Source organism: Myotis nattereri (genome assembly GCF_964212035.1).
Source record: "Myotis nattereri genome assembly, chromosome: 1".
NCBI classification, from domain to species: Eukaryota; Metazoa; Chordata; class Mammalia; order Chiroptera; family Vespertilionidae; genus Myotis; species Myotis nattereri.
The window spans coordinates 202,048,559-202,068,831 of NC_138075.1; the positions used below are offsets into that span (position 1 = coordinate 202,048,559).

The following is a 20,273-nucleotide window of genomic DNA, read 5'->3' on the forward strand; positions in this document are numbered from 1 at the left end:
AAAGTTCCAATGAATTGCCCGAGAACCCTTGAACTAATAGTGGACAAGACCACCACCCACACCTTAGTCTTTAAAACCTTAGGCTACTGCTGTATTGCTACCTCCATTTCTAAGTCTTCCTTAAATCCTTCTGTTTACCAAGAGTCAGATTTTCATTAACATTTCTTCTTGTTACTATCTAAGTAGGTCATTAAAATAAGCAAAACTACATTTCCCCCAAAGGAATGAAATGAGAACTTTTATTTTAAAGCTTTAATAACATTTTAAAATGGAAAAGCCAACATGGCAAAGTGTATATATACACTCAGGTAAATTTTGAATAATTTTCCACATAAATGAAAATGGCCTCACATTTTCAAGTAGTCTATATCCCAACGTAAAAATTAAATACATTTTCTGTTTATATTCAACTAATTAGCTTTATTAATTTTCTGTCAACAGAAAAATATTTTTTAAAAAATATATAGATGAAAAGAACTCTTCATATCCACAAAGCAGCAGAAAATTACAGCTTCATTCTCTTCTGATTTGCCATATTCATTCATTCATTCATTCAACCAGTAGAAATTTAGACTACTATGTGTCAGTAGCAATGTTAGGATGTGAAGATATAATTTTTAATCAGACACAAGCCCTGGTGAAATTAATAGGTAAGTGGTGTAGAGGGATGAAAAAAACAAGGAAAAAACAAAAACAAAAACAAAGATGTTGCTATGGGACAATTCAGTAGCAAGGTAAGAATAGAGAATAAATAGGGTGAGGGACCTATTTTAGATACGGTGGTCAAAGAAGTCTTTGAAGCTGAGACCTAAGGGTGCCAGACATGGAAAGGGTAAGCAAAAGTTGTTTTCATGCAAAAAAAGCAAACAAACAAACAAAGCAACAGAAAATTCTAAAGATCCCAAGGATTCTGCGAAATTAATGTGATTTAGATAGTGAAAGGAATTCAGTGTGCTTTAGCCAGAAAGCAGGAGGAAGAATCTCACAGGACTAGTTTGGAGTGGTAGGCCAAAGCCATATCAAGCAAGACCTTAAATATCCTCCTCTAAAGGAGCTTAGATTATTCTTTTAGTGAACTTGGAAGCCATTGGAGTTTTTAGTTAATATTGAAGGTAATAACATCCCATGACTTAGATTGTAATGTGACATCTCTGGCTACAGAATAAAGGCTTAGATGAGGAAATGGGACAACATTGGAAGCAGGGTGACAAATGAAGCTCTTTTTTAGTTCTCCCCATTAAGTTAATGGTGGCTTAGAATAAGATAGTAGGTGTAGTAAAAAAGGGTATAAGTGGATAAAAGTTAGATGTATTTTGGAAGTATAATTCAATAAAGAATGGATATGGATTGCAAATGGGTGTTAAAGGAAAGAGAGAAATCAAAATAACTCCTGGAATTTTATTTTGAGAAATTGGGCAAAGAATGGTGTTATTTAAACTGGGGAGGACTGGGGGAGGAACAATAAGGGTGGGGGTAAAATCAAGAGTTGATATTTGTACATGTTAAATTAAGGATACAGATGTAATTTCTGGATGGTTGTACTGGTCTAGATATCAGAGAAAGGCTTTGTCTGGAGATATATGAGAGTCATCAGCGTATAATGCTGTGAGAATAGATATCTCGGTGAGAACATAGAAAATAGCAGAAAAAGAGACCAGGACCAAGCCTTGAGGAACATTAACAATTGAGGAAATGTAGAAAACGTATGTAGAGTTATCAAAGGAGATCGAAAAAGAGTAGAAGATGATAAAGACACTAGAAGAGTATGAAGTTATATAATTCACAGGAATAGAATGTATTAAGGAGGAGGGTTGATGCACCTCTCAAATTTCTCTAAGATATTAAGTAAGCTTAGGCCTTGGCTACATGGAGATATTTTATTTCATTAACTTTTCATCAAATCTTCATTAGTCTTATAATATGTGCCAGGCACTGTTCTAGGATGGCACTGGTGATACATTAGAGAGTGAAGGAGGTGCAATTTTCTGCCCTCATGAGCTGGAATTCTAGAAACTAAGCAACAGAAATAAAATATAGAACATGTCAGGTTGACAACTGCTTTAAAGCAAGTGAGGAGGTTGCAGGTTTAACTCTAGTAGTTAGGGAATACTTAAATGAGAAGGTGACATTTGAACAATGATACTAAGTAGGTAAGGGCATAAGGCCACATTTGGATGGAGTTTTTTGGCTACTCTAGGTGCAAAGACCCTAAGCGTGGAAGGCATTGTCCCTGCAAGAGTGAGAAGGGGCCAGTGTGATATAAGGTTGATGTTATATAAAGATTTGCAGGCTGGTAAGAACTTTTCTTTGAGTCTTGTCAGTAATTAGAGGGATTCCAGCAGGGGGAAAGACCCCAGGCTAATTTTGTTTTATTATTATTTTTACTGATTGATTTGAGAGGGGCGGGGGAGAGGGGAAGGGAAAGAGAGAAACATTGATGTCGTGTTCCTCTTCTTTATGCATTCATTGGTTGATTCTTGTATGTGCCCTGAGCAGGGATTGAACCCACCACCTTGGCATATAGAGATGATGCTCTACCCAAGTGAGCTACCCAGCCAGGGCCCCAAGGAGAATTTTCAAAGGCTCACCTTGGTTGCTGGATTGAGAACAGGCAGTCAGGGGTCGGGGTCCAAGGCAAATGCAGAGAGGTTTTCACAATAAATTAGGCAAGAGATGATGGGCATTTTGACCAAGTTGGTGGCAGAGAAGTTTGTAAGGTTGTAAGGAATGATTGGTTTCTGGTTATATTTTAAAGTCCTAGTCTACTGATGTCAACTAGAATGTAGGATGTGAGAAAAAGAGAGGTATCAAGTCTGACTCCAAAGTTTTTGACCTGAACATTTAGAAAACTGGAGTTGCCAAGACTGTGGCAGAAGCAAACTGGGGATGCAGATGAATGATTTGCATGTGAATATGTTAAGTTTGGGGTTCCTATTAGACATTAAGTGGAGATGAGCCTGGAATGCAGGGATGATGGGTATGACAATATATATGGAATTTAAAGCCATAACACTAAAGGGATTATCAAGGAGTTAAAGGGTGATAGAAAGGATGTCCACATATTTGATCTCTGAAATCTGCAGTGTTAGGAGGTGGGAAAAGAGGAGAAGGAATCTCTGTTCCAGGAAGAGTAAGGAGTGGTCTTTGAGGTAGAAGGAAAACCGTGCAAGAAGAGTGTGTATACTGGATGTGTTAAATTTTCTTTTTCAAAGAGGAGGCAGAATTGATCAATTATATCTAATTCTCTTGAAAGATTAAGAAAGATAACATAGAATTGACCACTAGATTTACCAATATTTATAACTTTAGTAATTTGGACAAGCTCAGCTTTGGTGGTGTGATGGGTATGTAATTCTGCTTGGGTTTAAGAGAGAATGGGAGTTTTTTGTCTGGGCATTTGTACAGGGGAGTAGAACAATTGGATGGTAAATGGAAGGGGAAGTAGAATCAAAAGAGCCTTTTTAAAGATGGGAGGAATAAGATTATTTGTTAAAGTTTGTGGGAATAGTTACTACCAAAAGGGAAAAACAAATAATACTGACAAAAAGAATTTTAGTGGATCCTGAGCATGAAAACCAAATTACAATGGATGATGGAGTGAATAAAAAGGGAAGAATTAGAGGCAACGAAATAGTTTTTTATTTGGGGTTTGTTACCCCGGAAACTTACAAGTGAAAGTGAAGAGAAGAGGGAAGGTTGCCTCTTTATTAAGATTAGAAATATTGTATTCTGTTTGTGTACTACTAGAATAATCTGTTCAAGGATAATTTAACATTAGATTGGATGGAAGGGATAACTGAAAGAATGATGCCCTTGAGAAGACAAGGGACTATAGAACCCAGAACATAATTTACTTTCTTATGCTCTCAGTATAACAAAAAAAGATATATAGTGCTATTATATATTTGCTTTTTTTTTTTTTTTTTGGGAAAGGATATGCAAATTGCTTTTGGTGTTTCCTGAAATAGGCATTGTAAAATCTAAATATAGGTTATTAGTAACTTGGTGGATGTTTAGATAATACTTCACTTGGTTGTTAGTTTTCTTTTAGATGAAAAGAAAATACATCATATTACAATTGTTTATCATTCTCTAGGCCTTTTTACTGTATTTATTTTAAAAAGACTTTAGTGCACGAATTGGATTTTGATTACTCATCATTGGTTCATGACAGATTCTCATCATTGGTCACACATAGCCTTCTTTTTATTCACCCATTCATCTATTCCTTCATTTACCATTATATAATAAACATACCAGTGAAATCATCAAACAGCACAACCTTGGAATCAACTTTTATTCTGGTGTGTGGTTTCCCTCATCCTATCTTCCTGTCTTCTCCACCCAAAGTAATCAGCATCCTGAGTCCCTTTAAACATGATCCATAGCTTTTCTTTGAATATTGTTTTAGCTCAACTTTAGTTTTTAATAAATTAAATTTTAAAAATGTAATTGTTTTGAACATGATATATAATCCTTTGATGCTTTTTTCACTTATGCTGCCATAGATCGATCACTTTGACTGCTGTGTGATATTCCCATTGCAAGGAACGAGTTTATTCATCTGCTCTGTTGGCAGGAGGCATTTTGCTTGTTTCCAAGATTGTAATGCTGTGAATGTTCTGGCCTAAATTTCCTGCTTTAAATGTACAAGAATTTGGTTTTTTTTGTGTTTTTTTGCATATGTATTCAGGAATAGATTTTTGTGGATCTTAGTGTAAGTGGGAGTTCAACTTGATGAGATAATGCCAAACTGTTTTCTGTGATAGTTTTACAAATTCAAACTCCCATTTACAGTGAATATGAGATTCAGGATCCACAAATCCTTCAACTCTCCTCATATATAAATATATGTACAATCTCCATAGAATCCTTGAAATGGTATTTTGTTTTGAAATGATTTCAATTTTTTTTTTATTTTTAATGTGGTTGAACAGCTTTTTAAATCTTTTTTTGCCTACAAGAGTTTTCCATCTGTGAATTGCATTTCATCTTTGCCCATATCTTACTGTTTTTTTAAAAAAATGTTTTTCATATTTATGTAATTTCTTTATATAAAAAGTTGACCTGTACTGTTAGAAGGATCACAGGGACATAGGCAACACTAATCTTTAATGTTATCTAAGTAAAACTCTATAGTTTTCTGCTTACTCTGTGATGTCAATTGATATCCTTTGTTTGTTTAATATGCAGGAAGGCTAGTATTTCTGTTTTCTAAATGATGAGCAAAATTAGAGATTTTAGGAAATATTTCACTCAAGATTCCTTATTGTTGTTGATGTACTTCTTAAATACTTTAAGTTTCTTGTTTTTTGGAGATGCATCAATAGTATTTAGTAAGAGAAACCTTGATGCATAGATGTAGATGTCTGAAAGCAGAAACGTCTCCTCCAGTGCATACATGGGGAGGCCGTGTGGAGAACAAATATTGACTAGTTTCAACAGCACCAAAAGGCTAGGTCTTTCTCCTGGTGTGATAGCAAACTGGACACTGTTATTGGAAGAGAAATTAAATAGTGATATCCTTTGGTCAGGTCTATAGAGCTAACGTAATTAACAATGGAAAATCATCTGATAACATTGTTAATTGCCTTCCTACCTTCCAAGCCAGTTAGCTCCATTAATAATACCAGACTATTTCCCTGAATTTGATATTGTAGTTTTGGCTCTTTCAAAGATTGTTCAAAGTCACTTTATTTGCCTTACAAACTACCCATCATATTTTGGGATTAAAACACATCTCCAAAGAAGTGGAATTTTTAAAATAGAACACATCTTTGATGTTATACAAATGCGTATAAAATTATAAGAAGGCCTCCCAAGCCAAAATTATCTGGTTTCTATGTCATTATGCTCTTAGTAAGGTTGATTTGAACATCTTAAACAGTACTGTTAGAGGAAGCGTCCCTAAGAATTATTCTTAATTGCATAGCTACCATTATTCCCTGAGAACTGATTTATTGGAAACCTATTACATCTAAGGCCTGGGATTAGTTCTGGGAGTGGATACAAATATAAATAAGCTGCAGTTCTTGTTTTTATCGGGAAATATTTTTAGCTTAACTGATGTAACAAATGAATCTCAGTAATTTTTCCTTTGGGGAGGTTTTTTACGTCACGACTGGGATGGTATTAGGAACACAATCAAACACATAGTTACTCAGCATCTAGTGTGTGCAAAGCACTATGAAAGTTGGGGACTTCAAGGAGGCTTAAGATTCTGTCTTTGCTGTTAATGGGAGAAAGAGAGACTCAAGCTGAGCAAAGGCATAGAAAGAGCTGCAGGAACACAGTTCAGAAGCTACTCAGAAACAAAACAGGACATGTAGGCATGGCAGTTACATACTAGATATAAAATTATATAACATAATTAATTACTGATTAATTATTTAAGGATATAATTAGTGTAGTAAAGCTAGAACATACTATGAAGATCAATACAAGGGAGTTATAATTCTGACTCTGGCATAGAATATTTAATCTCTGTTAGCTCAGTTTCCATATCCATAAAATTCTCATGATAATATCACCTTTGGGGGTTGGCGAGAGGATTAAATGAAATAGCAGCCCTGACCAGTTTGGCTCAGTGGCTAGAGCGTCGGCCTGTGAACTGAAGAGTCCCAGGTTCGATTCCGGTCAAGGGCATGTACCTTGGTTGGGGGCACATCCCCAGTAGGGGGTGTGCAGGAGGCAGCTGATCCATGTTTCTCTCTCATGGATGTTTCTAACTCTCTATCCCTCTCCCTTCCTCTCTGTAAAAAATCAATAAAATATATTTTTTTAAAAATGAAATAGCATATGGGAAGAGCCTTGTAGCCTGCCTTATACATAGTAAACCTTCAAGTCATAGAATTATTATATACCTGTTTATTGTCCTTTGGAGAAACCCCATTCACTGTGAGCAGTTCCACACACAACATGCCCCTTCATCTGTCCACTCCCCATCCTCTTGGTCATATCTCTAGTTCAGGGCAGCATCATTCCTCAGCAGGACTAGGATGACAGCCTCTTAGAAGAACCTTTCTCATGCTTTTGCCCCCCTAAACTTTGTTGCCCATACAACTGCCTGAGTGATTTTGTAAAACATACAATTCAGATCATAAAATTTCCTTACTTTGAATCCTTGATGATTAAAGGATACAAATCAAGCATCTTATCACACACAACCTGTACGCAGAGGCAGAGCTGTGCGACATATGAGAGTGAGAACACTGGGGGGAAACATGGGAAAAATGATGAACCTCTGTATTTATTTGCTCAGATTGTCATAACAAAGTACCACAAACTGAGTAGCTTAAACAATAACAAGTTTATTTTTTCACAGTTCTGGAGGCTCAACGTCCAAGATCAAGGTGTTAGCAGGGTTGGTGTCTTTTGAGTCCTCTACCTTTTGCTTATAGATGGCTGTCTTGCCTCTGTGTCTTCACATGGTCTTTCTTCTGTGTGTTCCTGTGTTCTAATCTCCTCTTTTTATAAGGACGCAAGTCACATTAGCTTAGGGCCCATCCTACTGACCTTATTTTAATTGAATTCCCTTTTTAAAGACCCTAACTCCAAATATGTTCACATTCTGAGGTACTGGGGGTTAGAACTTTAATATAAATTTGGGAGGACCATAATTTAGCCCACAACAACCTCTTTATGTGTTTCCCATCAGTCACTGCAATTTCTACAAGTTTTTCCCATGTAGTTTTAAGAACTGTTACTATAACATATATTATAAATATGTTGTTTAAAAGATGCCACTTTCAGAATATGTCCGCTCGCCCTGGTTTTTGCTCTGCCTCTGTGGCTTTTATTTCTTCTCATTCTCTTCTTCACTTGCTTTGCTCCAGTTGCATTGGCCTTTTCCTAGTCCCTAAACACACTACGGTATTTTCTGCCTCTGAGCTTTCCCCCTAAAGTTCTCTGTGCGATCATTTCAGCTCTTTCTATGGTTTATGCTGGAAGAGTGGCTAAGAAATCAAGAGTGGCCCTCCCAGCCTCTCACACAGTTACCAGCCTCTTTTGTTCCCCTTTTGAATGACAGTATTCTTCCATTGAATTTATTTCTTTATTTTACTCTGACTTCTCCAGTAACATGTTCACTCCACGAGGCAGGGAACTCATTAGTCTCATTTAGCACAGTCAGCACCAGGGCCTAGCATGGAACCTGGCACACAGCAAATGCTCATTCAAAAAACTGTTTATTGAATGAGCATCTCAATGAGACCCCTTTACCCATCATATGTTTTTAGGACCTCCCTCAATCTCAAAGATTTTGAATGCCAGATAAAGCAAATACTGAGCAATGTCACAAACGCCAAGGTTGAAATTCTGAATGCAAAACCTTTTCAAGAATCACTGAAAAGTGATATATTATGTAATCTTTGAAACTACCCATTAATATCATAGAACCATTATGCTTCAAGTAGAATTAGCATAAACCCACACACCTTGAAATAAATTTATAAGGAAAAATGTCATTGGCTTAATTCCTCCCTCTCCTCTACTTCCCCCACTCCCATAGATACCTATCCTGTACATATTTTCCAGGAGTCATACTATCTAAAAACAACAGATGCACATTGCCTGTAAACTGGAGTAAAATGAACATCATCACCTAGGAACCTGTTAGATTTGCAAATAGGCCCCACCTTAGTCCCACTGAATCAGCAATCTGTGCTTTCACAAGGCTTCCAGGGGATTCTGATCCAGTAAAAGTCTGGGAATCACTGCCCTAAGTTGATCTTCAAAGTAACTTTTGATTTTTCTCAAGAATCTTGTCAAACAGTTTAGTTGTCCCAATATACTCAACTTTAATTCTTCTATCTCTCCTTGTCCAGACTTACAGTGTTAAACGGTTCTTTTAATACTTTAGTAGTTGTCCTTAAGGAACTAGCAGAGTGATTATTCCCACCCTTGGACCACTCTGAGTGAAATTTCCATCTTCTAAGGTTCAACACATGTTACCCGCTTCCTGGATACCTATCTCTTCCTGGAACAGTTCTGCTTTAATGAGTTATTACTACTATCTTCTGTAGTTTCAAATTGCTCATTCAAATAACAATTCAACTAACTTCTCATACGTTCTCTGTTTTCCAAAGGTATTATTTTTTCAAAATGAAAACTCATGCCCTAGCCGGTTTGGCTCACTAGATAGAGCATCGGCCTGGGGACTGAAGGGTCCCAGGTTCGATTCCGGTCAAGGGCATGTACCTTGGGGCACATCCCCAGTAGGGAGTGTGCAGGAGGCAGCTGATCGATGCTTCTCTCTCATCGATGTTTCTAACTCTCTATCCCTCTCCCTTCCTCGCTGTAAAAAATCAATAAAATATATATTAGAAAAAATAAAAAATAAATAAAAATGAAAACTCATGACAGATCAGCTTGATCTATGCCTTTTCTCTGACTGTACTTCTAAAGGATATATATATATATATATATATATATATATATATATATATATATTTTAGGATACTTATTCAGGAAAGAATTTTCTCATTTTCCTTCAAAGTATTTTTCTTTCTATGGCTCATGCTTCATCCTAAACAGGAAGAAATATTCTGATTCATTTTTATGAGGATAACTTTAGACCTAGGGCATTAAGCTATACCAACTTCTCTTTGTCATTTTTGGAATAAATTCATTCACCCAACCAGTATCCAAGGGGAATAGTTTATCTTGATAACAGATGTTATTTTTTTTCTTCAGTATGGAGTACATAGCCCCAGGTCATAGAGTATTATAAATCATCTTGTAAGGAAATGATGTTCAAGAAGACAATTTTTATCTTTGTTAATAATAAAAAGCTATATTATATGTACAAATAACTGCTATCGTTATTGAACACATTATGTTCTAGAGACAGGAACATGTGATTTACATATGTTATTTCTGTTATTAAAACGTTTACCTCCGAGGATGCATGACTTGGGCAAAATCAAACAATTAAAAAGTGTTAGACTCAAATTTGAATTCCAGAATTCTTGATTTTTCACATCGTGCTAAATCCAGGTTGTGGCAATTTTCCTTTGTCTACAGTCTGTGCCAGCCCATTGTCAAGATGCAAACACACCTATATATTTGTTCCTGCACCAGTCTTATTTAGGCCTAGGAAAGAATCTCAGTGTGGCCATTATCAGAAGCAAAGAGAAGCTACTACAATGGGGCCTTGACTTACGAGTTTAATTCGTTCCGTGACGGAGCTCGTAACTCAAATTACTCTTATGTCAAATCAAAAGTGAACGAGTGAGACACGTGATGCTGGGCTGATGTTGTGGCGTTCACTGTGACATTTCGCTCTGCCAACTAGCGGTGGGGTATCTGAATCTGGCTCGTAACCCGAATTTTAGCTCGCAACTCAAAGCAAAAAATCGGCCGCGAGATGGCTCGTATCTCGAAAAAACTCGTTAGTCGGGACACTCGTAAGTCAAGGCCCCACTGTACTTAATAAATACTGTGAAAGACTCGCTGGTTCATAGTCTCATATGAGCAGTTTCATTTGATCCCTATCAACAATCTTGCCTTATATGTATGGTTGCTGCTACTGAGGGGATAAGTAACTTGCCCAAGATCACACAGCTTTTAGGTGGCAGAGCATGAATAGGTCTGATTTAGAGGAGAGCTTGTCTTTGATCCCAATTGCCAGTGGATGGTCTGCCTATTGTTAAAGGTGACATGAATTATATTTGTGCCTGTTATTTACCAGTATCCTCAGCTCTCTGAAGGTACATTTCTTGCAGACTTTATGTTTTTCTCCTCCTTACCTGCGGCTAAGTTCTCTCTTTTTAAAAGCTCACTTCTTTACTAAAAGGCCAATCAGATGACGGATTATAAAAAAATTACAAAGGCTAAAGCTTTTGTTCTCTGCACTGCCTGTCTTAACAGTGCCTGGGGGTGATATATCTTTGAAGAAACAAGTTCCTGGTAAGTAATTGGTATTTTTTGGTTTTGATTTGTTTGGTTTGCCTGTAAGTAAATACTGCTTTCTGGTTTTGTTCTTTTTTTGGCTACATTTTTTTTTTTTTTTGTAGAGATGCATTATCTCACTGAAAATTGAAGATGTTTGTAAAAATATGAGATGTCGTATCTGTATTTACTCTTTGATAATCAAAGCCCACCTTGCCTGTAAAATTGGTAATTATTTTTTCACACTTATTTACTTCATACCCACTAGGTCCTGTTACAGAAGTAAAAACTGACATATATGTCACCAGCTTTGGACCTGTTTCTGATGTTGAAATGGTAGGTAGTTAAGAAAATTTAATGCACTTCTTGAGATTTGAAGAAAAGAAACAGAAAAGAGGGCAATTAATATGTATTTTGCTGTCAATCACACAAAGTTAGAGCTAGAAAGTCAAAGAACAGCCTAATTAGGCTCAGAAGTTTATAAGAAGTAAGACATTGAATTTGCATTTTAGCTCTAACATTGGAGTTTTTGGCTTGGAGTCATTCTCAACAAAGAAAAGAACTTTCCTGTTACTGGTCTCCGTGACACAACCTTGTACGTAGTATTCTTTTCCCTTGGAAAATTTTTGAAGGGGAGAAAAGTAGTGATTGCAATTAGTTTTGGTATGAAACTTTATATTGTAGTCCTGATTGCATTTAGTGTTCCATGTTGGCTCAATGGCTCGTTCCCCATCCCCACCCGCCCCTCCTCTCCCTTGCTTCCTCTCATGTTTAAGGAACTTAGAACACCAAGCACTGGTCAAGATGAATTCATCCATTCAATTGTGCTAATATTAAATATGTTTTGTTTCAAGGTCAAACATTTTGACCACTTAACTTTTTTACTTGACTCTGGGGCTCCTGGACTAATTTTAACCAGTTAACTGCCACGCGTCCAAAACAGAAACCAGCTTCACATGCCGCGATATTTTGAATTTAATTCAAAAATCAATTTGCAATGAATAGTATAAAAATAAATATATTACTCACAATTCGGATGTGCTTGAACATTTTCAGTTGCAAATTCTTACAAAAAATGATTTTTAAAGCATCTATAGATGCTTATGGTATACAAAGGGTTAATAAATTTTATGAGCATAAAGTTTATTCATATATTTTAATTTGTCTTAAAGACATGCTGACAATTTTATGGTTCATTGTGCAATGATATTTGTTACACAGTCACTAATTTTGCTACCTGGTCTAAAGTAAAGTGCAACTATAATTACCTGGTGCTGGCAGTTTTATTATATTTACTAGAGGCCCAGTGCATGAAATTTGTGCAAGGAGCTCAGCCCTTGCAGCCTCGGCTTCATCGGGAAGGTCATTTGGCTGTCTGGTCTAATTAACATATTATACTTTTATTATTATAGGTTATTATTTTTAAAAAATATTTTTATTGATTTTTTAGAGAGAGAGGAAGGGAGAAGGAGAGAGAGAATCATGATGTGAGAGTGGAACATTGATAGGTTATCTCCTGCTCACCTCCTACTGGAGATGGAGCCCACAACCTGGGTATGTACCCTGACTGGGAATTAACCCCCAACCTTCAGTGCACAGGATAATGCTCAACCAAGTGAGCCACACCAACCAGGGCTATAGTTATTATTTGTGAATGATTAATATGTATGGTAATTTATCTAATAAATGTATGGATACTAGTATAACATGCTTTAATTGTTGAAAATCTTTTTGTTCCATTGATTTAAGGAAGTTTCTGCTGCTATTAATTTAGTTTTTATTTGGGCAGTCTTTTATATGAATGGGAAAGAGACTAGAATTTAATTCATTTTTTTGTATATTTATGTGTAATCATCTGTTATTTGAATATGTCACAAACTACTTTTCTTAGGAATACACAATGGATGTGTTCTTCAGACAGACATGGATTGACAAAAGACTAAAATATGATGGTCCCATTGAAATTTTGAGATTGAACAACATGATGGTAACAAAAGTATGGACTCCTGATACTTTCTTCAGGAATGGAAAGAAGTCTGTCTCACATAATATGACAGCCCCAAATAAGCTTTTTAGAATTATGAGAAATGGCACTATTTTATACACAATGAGGTAGTCTCTTTTTTCCTTATTCCCTTTTTATCTTTATTCTCCCTCGTTTTCCTTCTTGCCTGTCTGCCTCCCTTTCTTCCTTCTTTCCTTCCTTCCTTTTAAGATTCTATAATTTTATTTTTAGAGAAAAAAATTATTCTAATTGTATTTTCCATCATAGACTCACCATAAGTGCGGAGTGTCCCATGAGATTGGTGGATTTCCCCATGGATGGTCATGCATGCCCTTTGAAATTTGGGAGTTGTAAGTTATAATAAAAATTTTGTTAGTGTTAATCATTATCTCATGTAAGCTGATAGCTATATATTTGCATAATTTTACATAATCCTATATTTAAATTTTTGTCCATGACAACAACTGTACAAAATTTGACTTTTAGGAGACTGTTTGTTATCTAATATATTTAAGTAAAGAAGTCAAAACAATCATCTTTCCCCCCAAAACCAAAACCTTATTTCTGCAGATAGCCTAGGTAGACTGGCTGTGTCATAAAAAACGGACTAATGGTTAGTGTGAAATTTAGGCCTCTGAACTCCTTGTGTTGGTGGTGTAACATAACAAGTCATAAACTATTTTGTTTGTTTTGTTTTGTTCTGTTACAAGCAGAGTCCTTTATGGCAGACTTGAAAAGAAAAAGGCCAAATATGGGTCAGGGCTTTTTGACATGACATAGGTTAGAAAAATATAAGCAGCATTGTTAGTTTCAAAGTGGCTGAAGCATGACAAAAAGTATAGTAGGAGATTGGTCTGATTTGTAGGCAAGGCCAAGTAATATAGTGCCTCTGGAGGGCTTAACTAAGGGATGTGGTGTTCTTTGACTAACATTTCACAATTTCACTTTAGCTTTTCTATGGAGAATGGATTGTAGAGAGGCCAGAGAATAAAAGCAGAGAAAATTTGGAGGCTATTGTTTTAGTATAATCAAAGATTGAGATGGCTTAGAATCAGATGGTACTAAAGGAAAAGGTGTGAGATCAATGGATTTGGGATATATTGTGGAAGTGAAAGCAAGAGGATTAATAGGAAAGAATATAGAATTCTTTTCCCCTAAGTTCCCTTCTCTGAAATGGCAGCAAAATTTGATTGCCTCTTCTAATGTTTGCCTCAAATATTTGATTTAATCAGAATTTGCCAAAAATAGATGCTGGATTTTACTATTGCTTCAGATTCTTAGTCGCACTGATTGTGAAACTTGCCTGCTGTTATCATTGCTCATTGCTTAACTTAATGAGAATCAGCAGTCACCATTCTTTTTATAACCTCTGGTAAGCACAATAGTCAGTGGATGAACTTGAAGCTAAAGACTCGCTTGCTCCCTGACCAGTAACTCGGTGAGAGAAGATGAAAACAGAAAAATACATAGACAGACAAGTTGTTCCAACTGGGGCCAGAATTAAAATTCATTTGAGCTATAGTAATTTATATTTCACCCAGATAGTTCTTATCTAGGGTTTTATCTTTTCCGCCCAATTCCACCACTCCACTCCTCCCCGACCCCCCCCCCCCCACACCGCTCCCCCCACTCCCCGCCCCCGCCCCGGGGGTTCTCATAGAAAGTACTCTTCAGAGTGACTTGAACATAGCTAGTAATAGATAAAGGCATGCACAAAATAAAGAAATTACTCCTTGGAAGTTGATTTTTTCAGATTTGGAATTAAAAAGAGAGATACAGCTTTTGATTACCTTCACCCATTTCATGCACCCCCCCCCCTCCCCCCAACCTGGCTTCAAATATTAGATCATTAAGAAAAAGATTAGTCTAGCAAGGTAGGCTAGCCCAGAGAAGGCTACCTGATTTAAAATATCAGGGGCAGGAACATAGTATTTGGGCACTTGAATACTCTCCAGGAGATCAATATTGAGACATGACTATATACTGCTAAATGACAGCACAGGCCTCATAGTTTGTTTTGCAAAGTCCTTTGTAAAGATAGTTTCCCTAGGTATCAACTCCTTTTGTAGAATTAAACAATTCCACCGAGGACCTACTGTGCTCTAGCCATTTTAGGAAGGTTTGTGGAGCGTAGTACACAATTTATCTTGGTTCTTTTGAACTTACTTGTGTGTGAGCCAGGCTTTCTGTTCTGGGCAGACTGGTAAGCAAGCAGCTGGTCTCCATTTACATTGAACATCGAATAATAGAAAATGAGCTTAAATTGCTGCTGGGAGGGATTTGTTGAAGATGGAAGGAAAAATGTCCTGATTGTAAGAGTTTAAAGGTAGTGGAGCTGGTTGTGTAATTATATTCCCTGAAGAGCTTTACAAACCGCATAGCCAGACAGCATGGGTATTGCCCAAAGGCAGAGTCTGGAATAGGTGCCTCCTGGAGAGCTCTCCCAACAGTAGGGTTTATTTTGTTTTTGTTGTATTATTACAGGCAGCCTTTCATACGTATCTAATTGGCAGAGTTGTATTAGGACAGAAGAGTTAATATTGGTCAAGCATTGGAAGTGAATTGGAATGGAAAGAAGTAGCAATTTGGCTGCTTTTTTTTGGGGGGGGGGGTTATTATTTCTGCTTTTCAGCTGCTGATTAGTAGGGAAACATATCCAAGCGCATTGATGCAGACATAGCATTACAGTTGCTTTAGTTTTAGTCTCTCCTCCTTCACTTTCTTTGGCATAAAATAAATATGCAGAAGCTATTTATTTAATCTCTACAGTGTTCTCAATCTTAAACGTGTTTAAGTAAGTCATAATGACTGTTGCTTTTCATTTATTCCATCTTTCTTGAACAAGTGTAATATTCTTAAAGCGTGTTTACCATCAATCAGTGCTGAGGAGAAAGGAGCACGGACTCTAATCACATTCTGTGCTCTTATTCAGATGCTTACCCGAAGAGTGAGATGATTTATACCTGGACAAAAGGTCCCGAGAAATCAGTAGAAGTCCCCAAGGAATCTTCCAGCTTAGTTCAGTATGACTTGATTGGGCAAACCGTATCAAGTGAAACCATCAAATCCATTACGGGTGAGATCTTTTAACGATTAAAGTTAATAGCAATGGAGTTTTGTCCTAGCTTTTTAATGGAAATATCTAGTGTGTTGTTGTTTTTTTTTTTTTGGGGGGGGGGTGGACAACAAAAATATTCTAGGAATAGAGTTGAGGCATAAATCATAGTTCAGAATTTTTAAATTTATATTTTTAGTTTAAAATAAATTCTGAGTTATTGAGATGTAAGTTAATTTTCTTATTCAGAAATAAAAGCCAGTAATCAGTTATATTAACATTATTTTCAACAGAATTCTGAGACAGGAATCCTGACCCCTGATGTTTGGACACTGGCTTTTCCTGTTTTATTGATGCTTTTCCAAAATCTTTTTTTTATCTTGCCCAATTTTGTGGTGCTGCTTTCCCTCTCTTTACCAAAGTAAAAGCAAAATATAAAGCTTAGTTACAAAATACATTGAGGGTATATGTTAAAGATGTCACATGGGTAGATGGATGATTATTCTCAGTGATTCTTGGTCTGTATTTGCTTTTAAAATGTAAATGGAAAGAATCATAAGATTTTGTCTTTATATTTAATGGGAAAAATTGCCTGATTATTGCTTGTTCTGAAACTATTTCTTACATGCACATATTGCCAGGAAAAAGTATTTTTGAAAACATTTATTTTCTAGCCTGCAAGTGGAATTGAAAACAAGTGAGATTTGAGGATTCTGGATCTTTGGTTTCACAGTTTGAGAATGAGGCTACTGACTCCTAAGTCTCTCTTAATATGTTCCTCTTAGATGTAACATTAACAAATTTATCAACCCAAGAAATCTTATGATTTGTTTTCCTTATCAGCTTTTTAGATTTTTGTCTAAATGTCAATAAAATATTCCTGAACTTGGGAATGATATATATGGCTCTATGTTATCTATGTCTCTTTATCCATATATGTATACATATGTATAACATTGAGAAATACAGTTCTTTCCTAAAACTAAGGCAATAAAGCAGCATACTAGTATGCATATCTAAAATGTTTATCTGTGTATTTAAATTATTTTTAAATTTAAGGTTTAGGTGTATGTATTTTCATTTTCCAGTGATTTAAAGTTAGGTCTAAATTTTCTCTGAAGATGCTGGAAATGAAATCTAATTGCTTTCATAGTACTAGGCCTTTAAAATAGAAAGCACTATAAGACATTTCTGAAAGTTATAGCTTACTTTCTTAAATTGCTTAAGCACCATGTAGAACAAAAGTGCTTTTCTACGTAATGATATACAGTATAGTCCCCCACCCCCAAGTTAGGAACTGTATATTTCTCCATGTTTGTTTGCTGTGCACAACAGATTTTTTTTTTTTTTTTTTTTGCCTAGAATGCTTTTTGTGAGTCTAAAATATGGTTTGGAAGCCATTGAATAGCTGCAGGACCAATAATACATTTTCCTTATGTTTTATTTGTAGGTGAATATGTTGTTATGACGGTATACTTCCACCTCAGACGAAAGATGGGTTATTTTATGATTCAGACGTACATTCCATGTATTATGACAGTGATTCTTTCACAAGTTTCATTCTGGATAAATAAGGAATCCGTTCCAGCTAGGACTGTATTTGGTAATTGAAATTCATTTCTTGTGTATTTTTATTCATATTATATTTGCTCATGATTTCATGGGAATGGCTTTTAGATATAATTTCTAAGAAAATATTAAACAGTAATATATCAGACTGTGCTGAGTAAAGAATCATATAAGCTTTCATTTCTTATCCAGCCAATACAAAGTAATAAGGCTTGAGGGGATATAGGCAGTTCATCCCTTTCTTTGGGGCCCATCAGTTTTCCCTTATTGAGAGCAGGAAAGTGGAGAGTGTGAATCTGGATATAGTTTCACTTTTGGTGGTATTCTTGGGCTCCTAGCCTAATGCTATGTAATTGAATTAAAATTATATATAGGTGTTAAAATGAAATGCACTGGGAGCTTAAAATAAAACAAAAATCATGGCTGGATGAATATGAAAGTCTAGAATCATTTGCCTTTTAATGAAGAGGAACAAAATGCAAATGGTTTAAATGCATTGATTTGGAAGGTATATGCTTAGGTTATTAGCTCATTGTTACCTATCTACATTTTTTTAAACAGAACATTTTTTTTTGTTTTTAAGGTGGCTTTTTATATATTATATTCTAAACTATATGAAGTCCAGAATATAAGAGTTTTAAACTTTATAGCTGTTAAATAAATCTTTTATATATCAGCCATGCTTTTAAATAAAATTAGTTATGCTATTTACCTGATTAAATATATTTCTTCATTATTTTTCTGTTGATTGTGAGTAGTGGAAGCATTCAATAGTGATATTAGAAGGAAAAAAAATCAGAATTTCTCTGGAAGAACAGTTCTCACAAGAGATACCAATCTCCCCCTGCCTTTTCTACTTGGTAGAGTCAAAGCCCTGATGTAATAGCCTTTATCACTGAGAGCTGAAGGGATGCTGGTGAGAAGGAGCTAGGGAGGGGCCTGGGAGCTTTTCATCCCACTTCCCCATCCTGCAGAAAACAAATGATGAGGAGTCATAGTTTCTTCAGTGGACTTGACTATGGGGATTTTCCATAGGCAGCCCCCACCCACCCACACACCTTTAATCTTAGAAAAGGCATTGAAATCTTATTGGGGAAACTCCCAGAAGGGTTGATGGGGGCCAGGGTGTGACCTTAGGAAGGCAGCGAGCTTGTATAATAGCACAAGATACGTAGAGTTGTGAGAATTAAAGAGTAAACTGCATATTGCAAGCATTGAATACATTTAAACTATTAAAAATAGGTGTGGAGCATTATGCTAAGCGAAATAAGCCAGTCAGAGAAAGATAAATATCACATGATCTCACTCATTTGTGGAATATAATGAACAACATAAACTGATGAACAAAAACAGATTCAGAAACAGAGGAGCATCGATCAGATCATCAAACCTCAGAGGGAAGGTAGGGGAGGGTGGGGCCAGGGGGAGAAATAAACCAAAGGACTTGTATGCATGCATATAAGCCTAACCAATGGACACAGACACCAGGGGGTGAGGGCATGGATGGGGAGGGGTGGGCGGCAATAGGGGGATAAGGACACATATGTAATACCTTAATCAATAAAGAAAAAAATAGGTGTGGAAGAGAGAAAGCAACAAATCTAAGTTTGGGACTACAATAGTAGTCCAAACTGCAATCTGCCACTTATTTTCTCCACCCATAAAATTGTGACAATACATCTCTTCTTCACAGACTAATGAGAATTTAGATTTACATGCAGTGCTCATTATATACAGGGTGTATGGGGCCCTTAGAACATCTTAGTTACTCTCTCCCATACTTCTCTTATGTAGGGGAGGTTAATTTTTTTCTGACTTGATTTCCTTGACTTTTAATTGTTTTTTAAAGAAAATATTGTTCTGTTGTGTATCAACAGGCTCTCTGCTAAGTTATCTCATTTATTTCGTTTAGTGCTCACACTAACCGGACAGGCCGCCTGACCTGGTAGGAAGGATGTGAAGCTGATCACCATATCTGTCCCTTCACTTATCCTAGTATAAATAATATTAACATTTCAGGAACTGTCATCATTAAAAATCAAATCACTTGTGCACATAGTATTCTCATTTTTTATGGTCCTAAAGAATTTCTAGAACAGAAAAGACTGACCCATTATTGGTGCCTCTGATGAAGAGGCCATGGTGTCATAGGGCAGACTCTCTGGTTCCAGAAGCCTAGCTTCTAACCCCACGGTCTACCATGGATTAGCTGTGATCCTTCAGTGAGTTACTTCTGCCTGTTTCCTCATGTGTCAAAGCAGGATGAGATCCCGAGGGCTGCCATGTGGATTAAATGAGTTAATTTGGATAAAGCACTTGGAACAGTGCCTACCTGACAGTAAATATTATTTGAGTATCATTTATTATTATGGCAACCATGCTGCCACCTGCCTCATTTGAGAATCACAACTTGACGCTATAATGTGAAGGTTCTCTGTATGTCATTGTTAGTGTTTGATAAGTTTTGAAAGTTTTCTTGGTTGCCTACAAACTGGTAGCCACTGTTCTGTCCAGTATATCCCCAAGTCATAAAAACGTTCAGTGCTGTGGGGAGTGATAGCATTGGTCACAGCTGCACCCACCCAGCATTTCCTCTCCAGAGAAGACCCTTTAAGGAAATTAATTAGCATACAGTAAAGATAATGGCAATTCTATTAATAATGACTATAAGATTTGCCATATGCTGATAGGAGACATCTTATTTCATCTTCACAATAACTCAGCGAGTAGGCTTTATTAATATTTATGAATAAG

At 36.3% G+C, this 20,273-nt stretch overlaps 1 protein-coding gene across 1 annotated transcript in view; it reads left to right on the plus strand.

The window, feature by feature from the left end:
- Positions 1–20,273, plus strand: part of GABRA4 (gamma-aminobutyric acid type A receptor subunit alpha4) — a 67,736-nt gene that overhangs the window by 5,032 nt on the left and 42,431 nt on the right. The window contains exons 3-7 of the mRNA XM_081088375.1: positions 11,159–11,226; positions 12,782–13,002; positions 13,163–13,245; positions 15,828–15,971; positions 17,401–17,553. Of these exons, the coding sequence (XP_080944501.1) occupies positions 11,159–11,226; positions 12,782–13,002; positions 13,163–13,245; positions 15,828–15,971; positions 17,401–17,553 (669 nt within the window). The remainder of the gene's footprint in view (positions 1–11,158; positions 11,227–12,781; positions 13,003–13,162; positions 13,246–15,827; positions 15,972–17,400; positions 17,554–20,273) is intronic.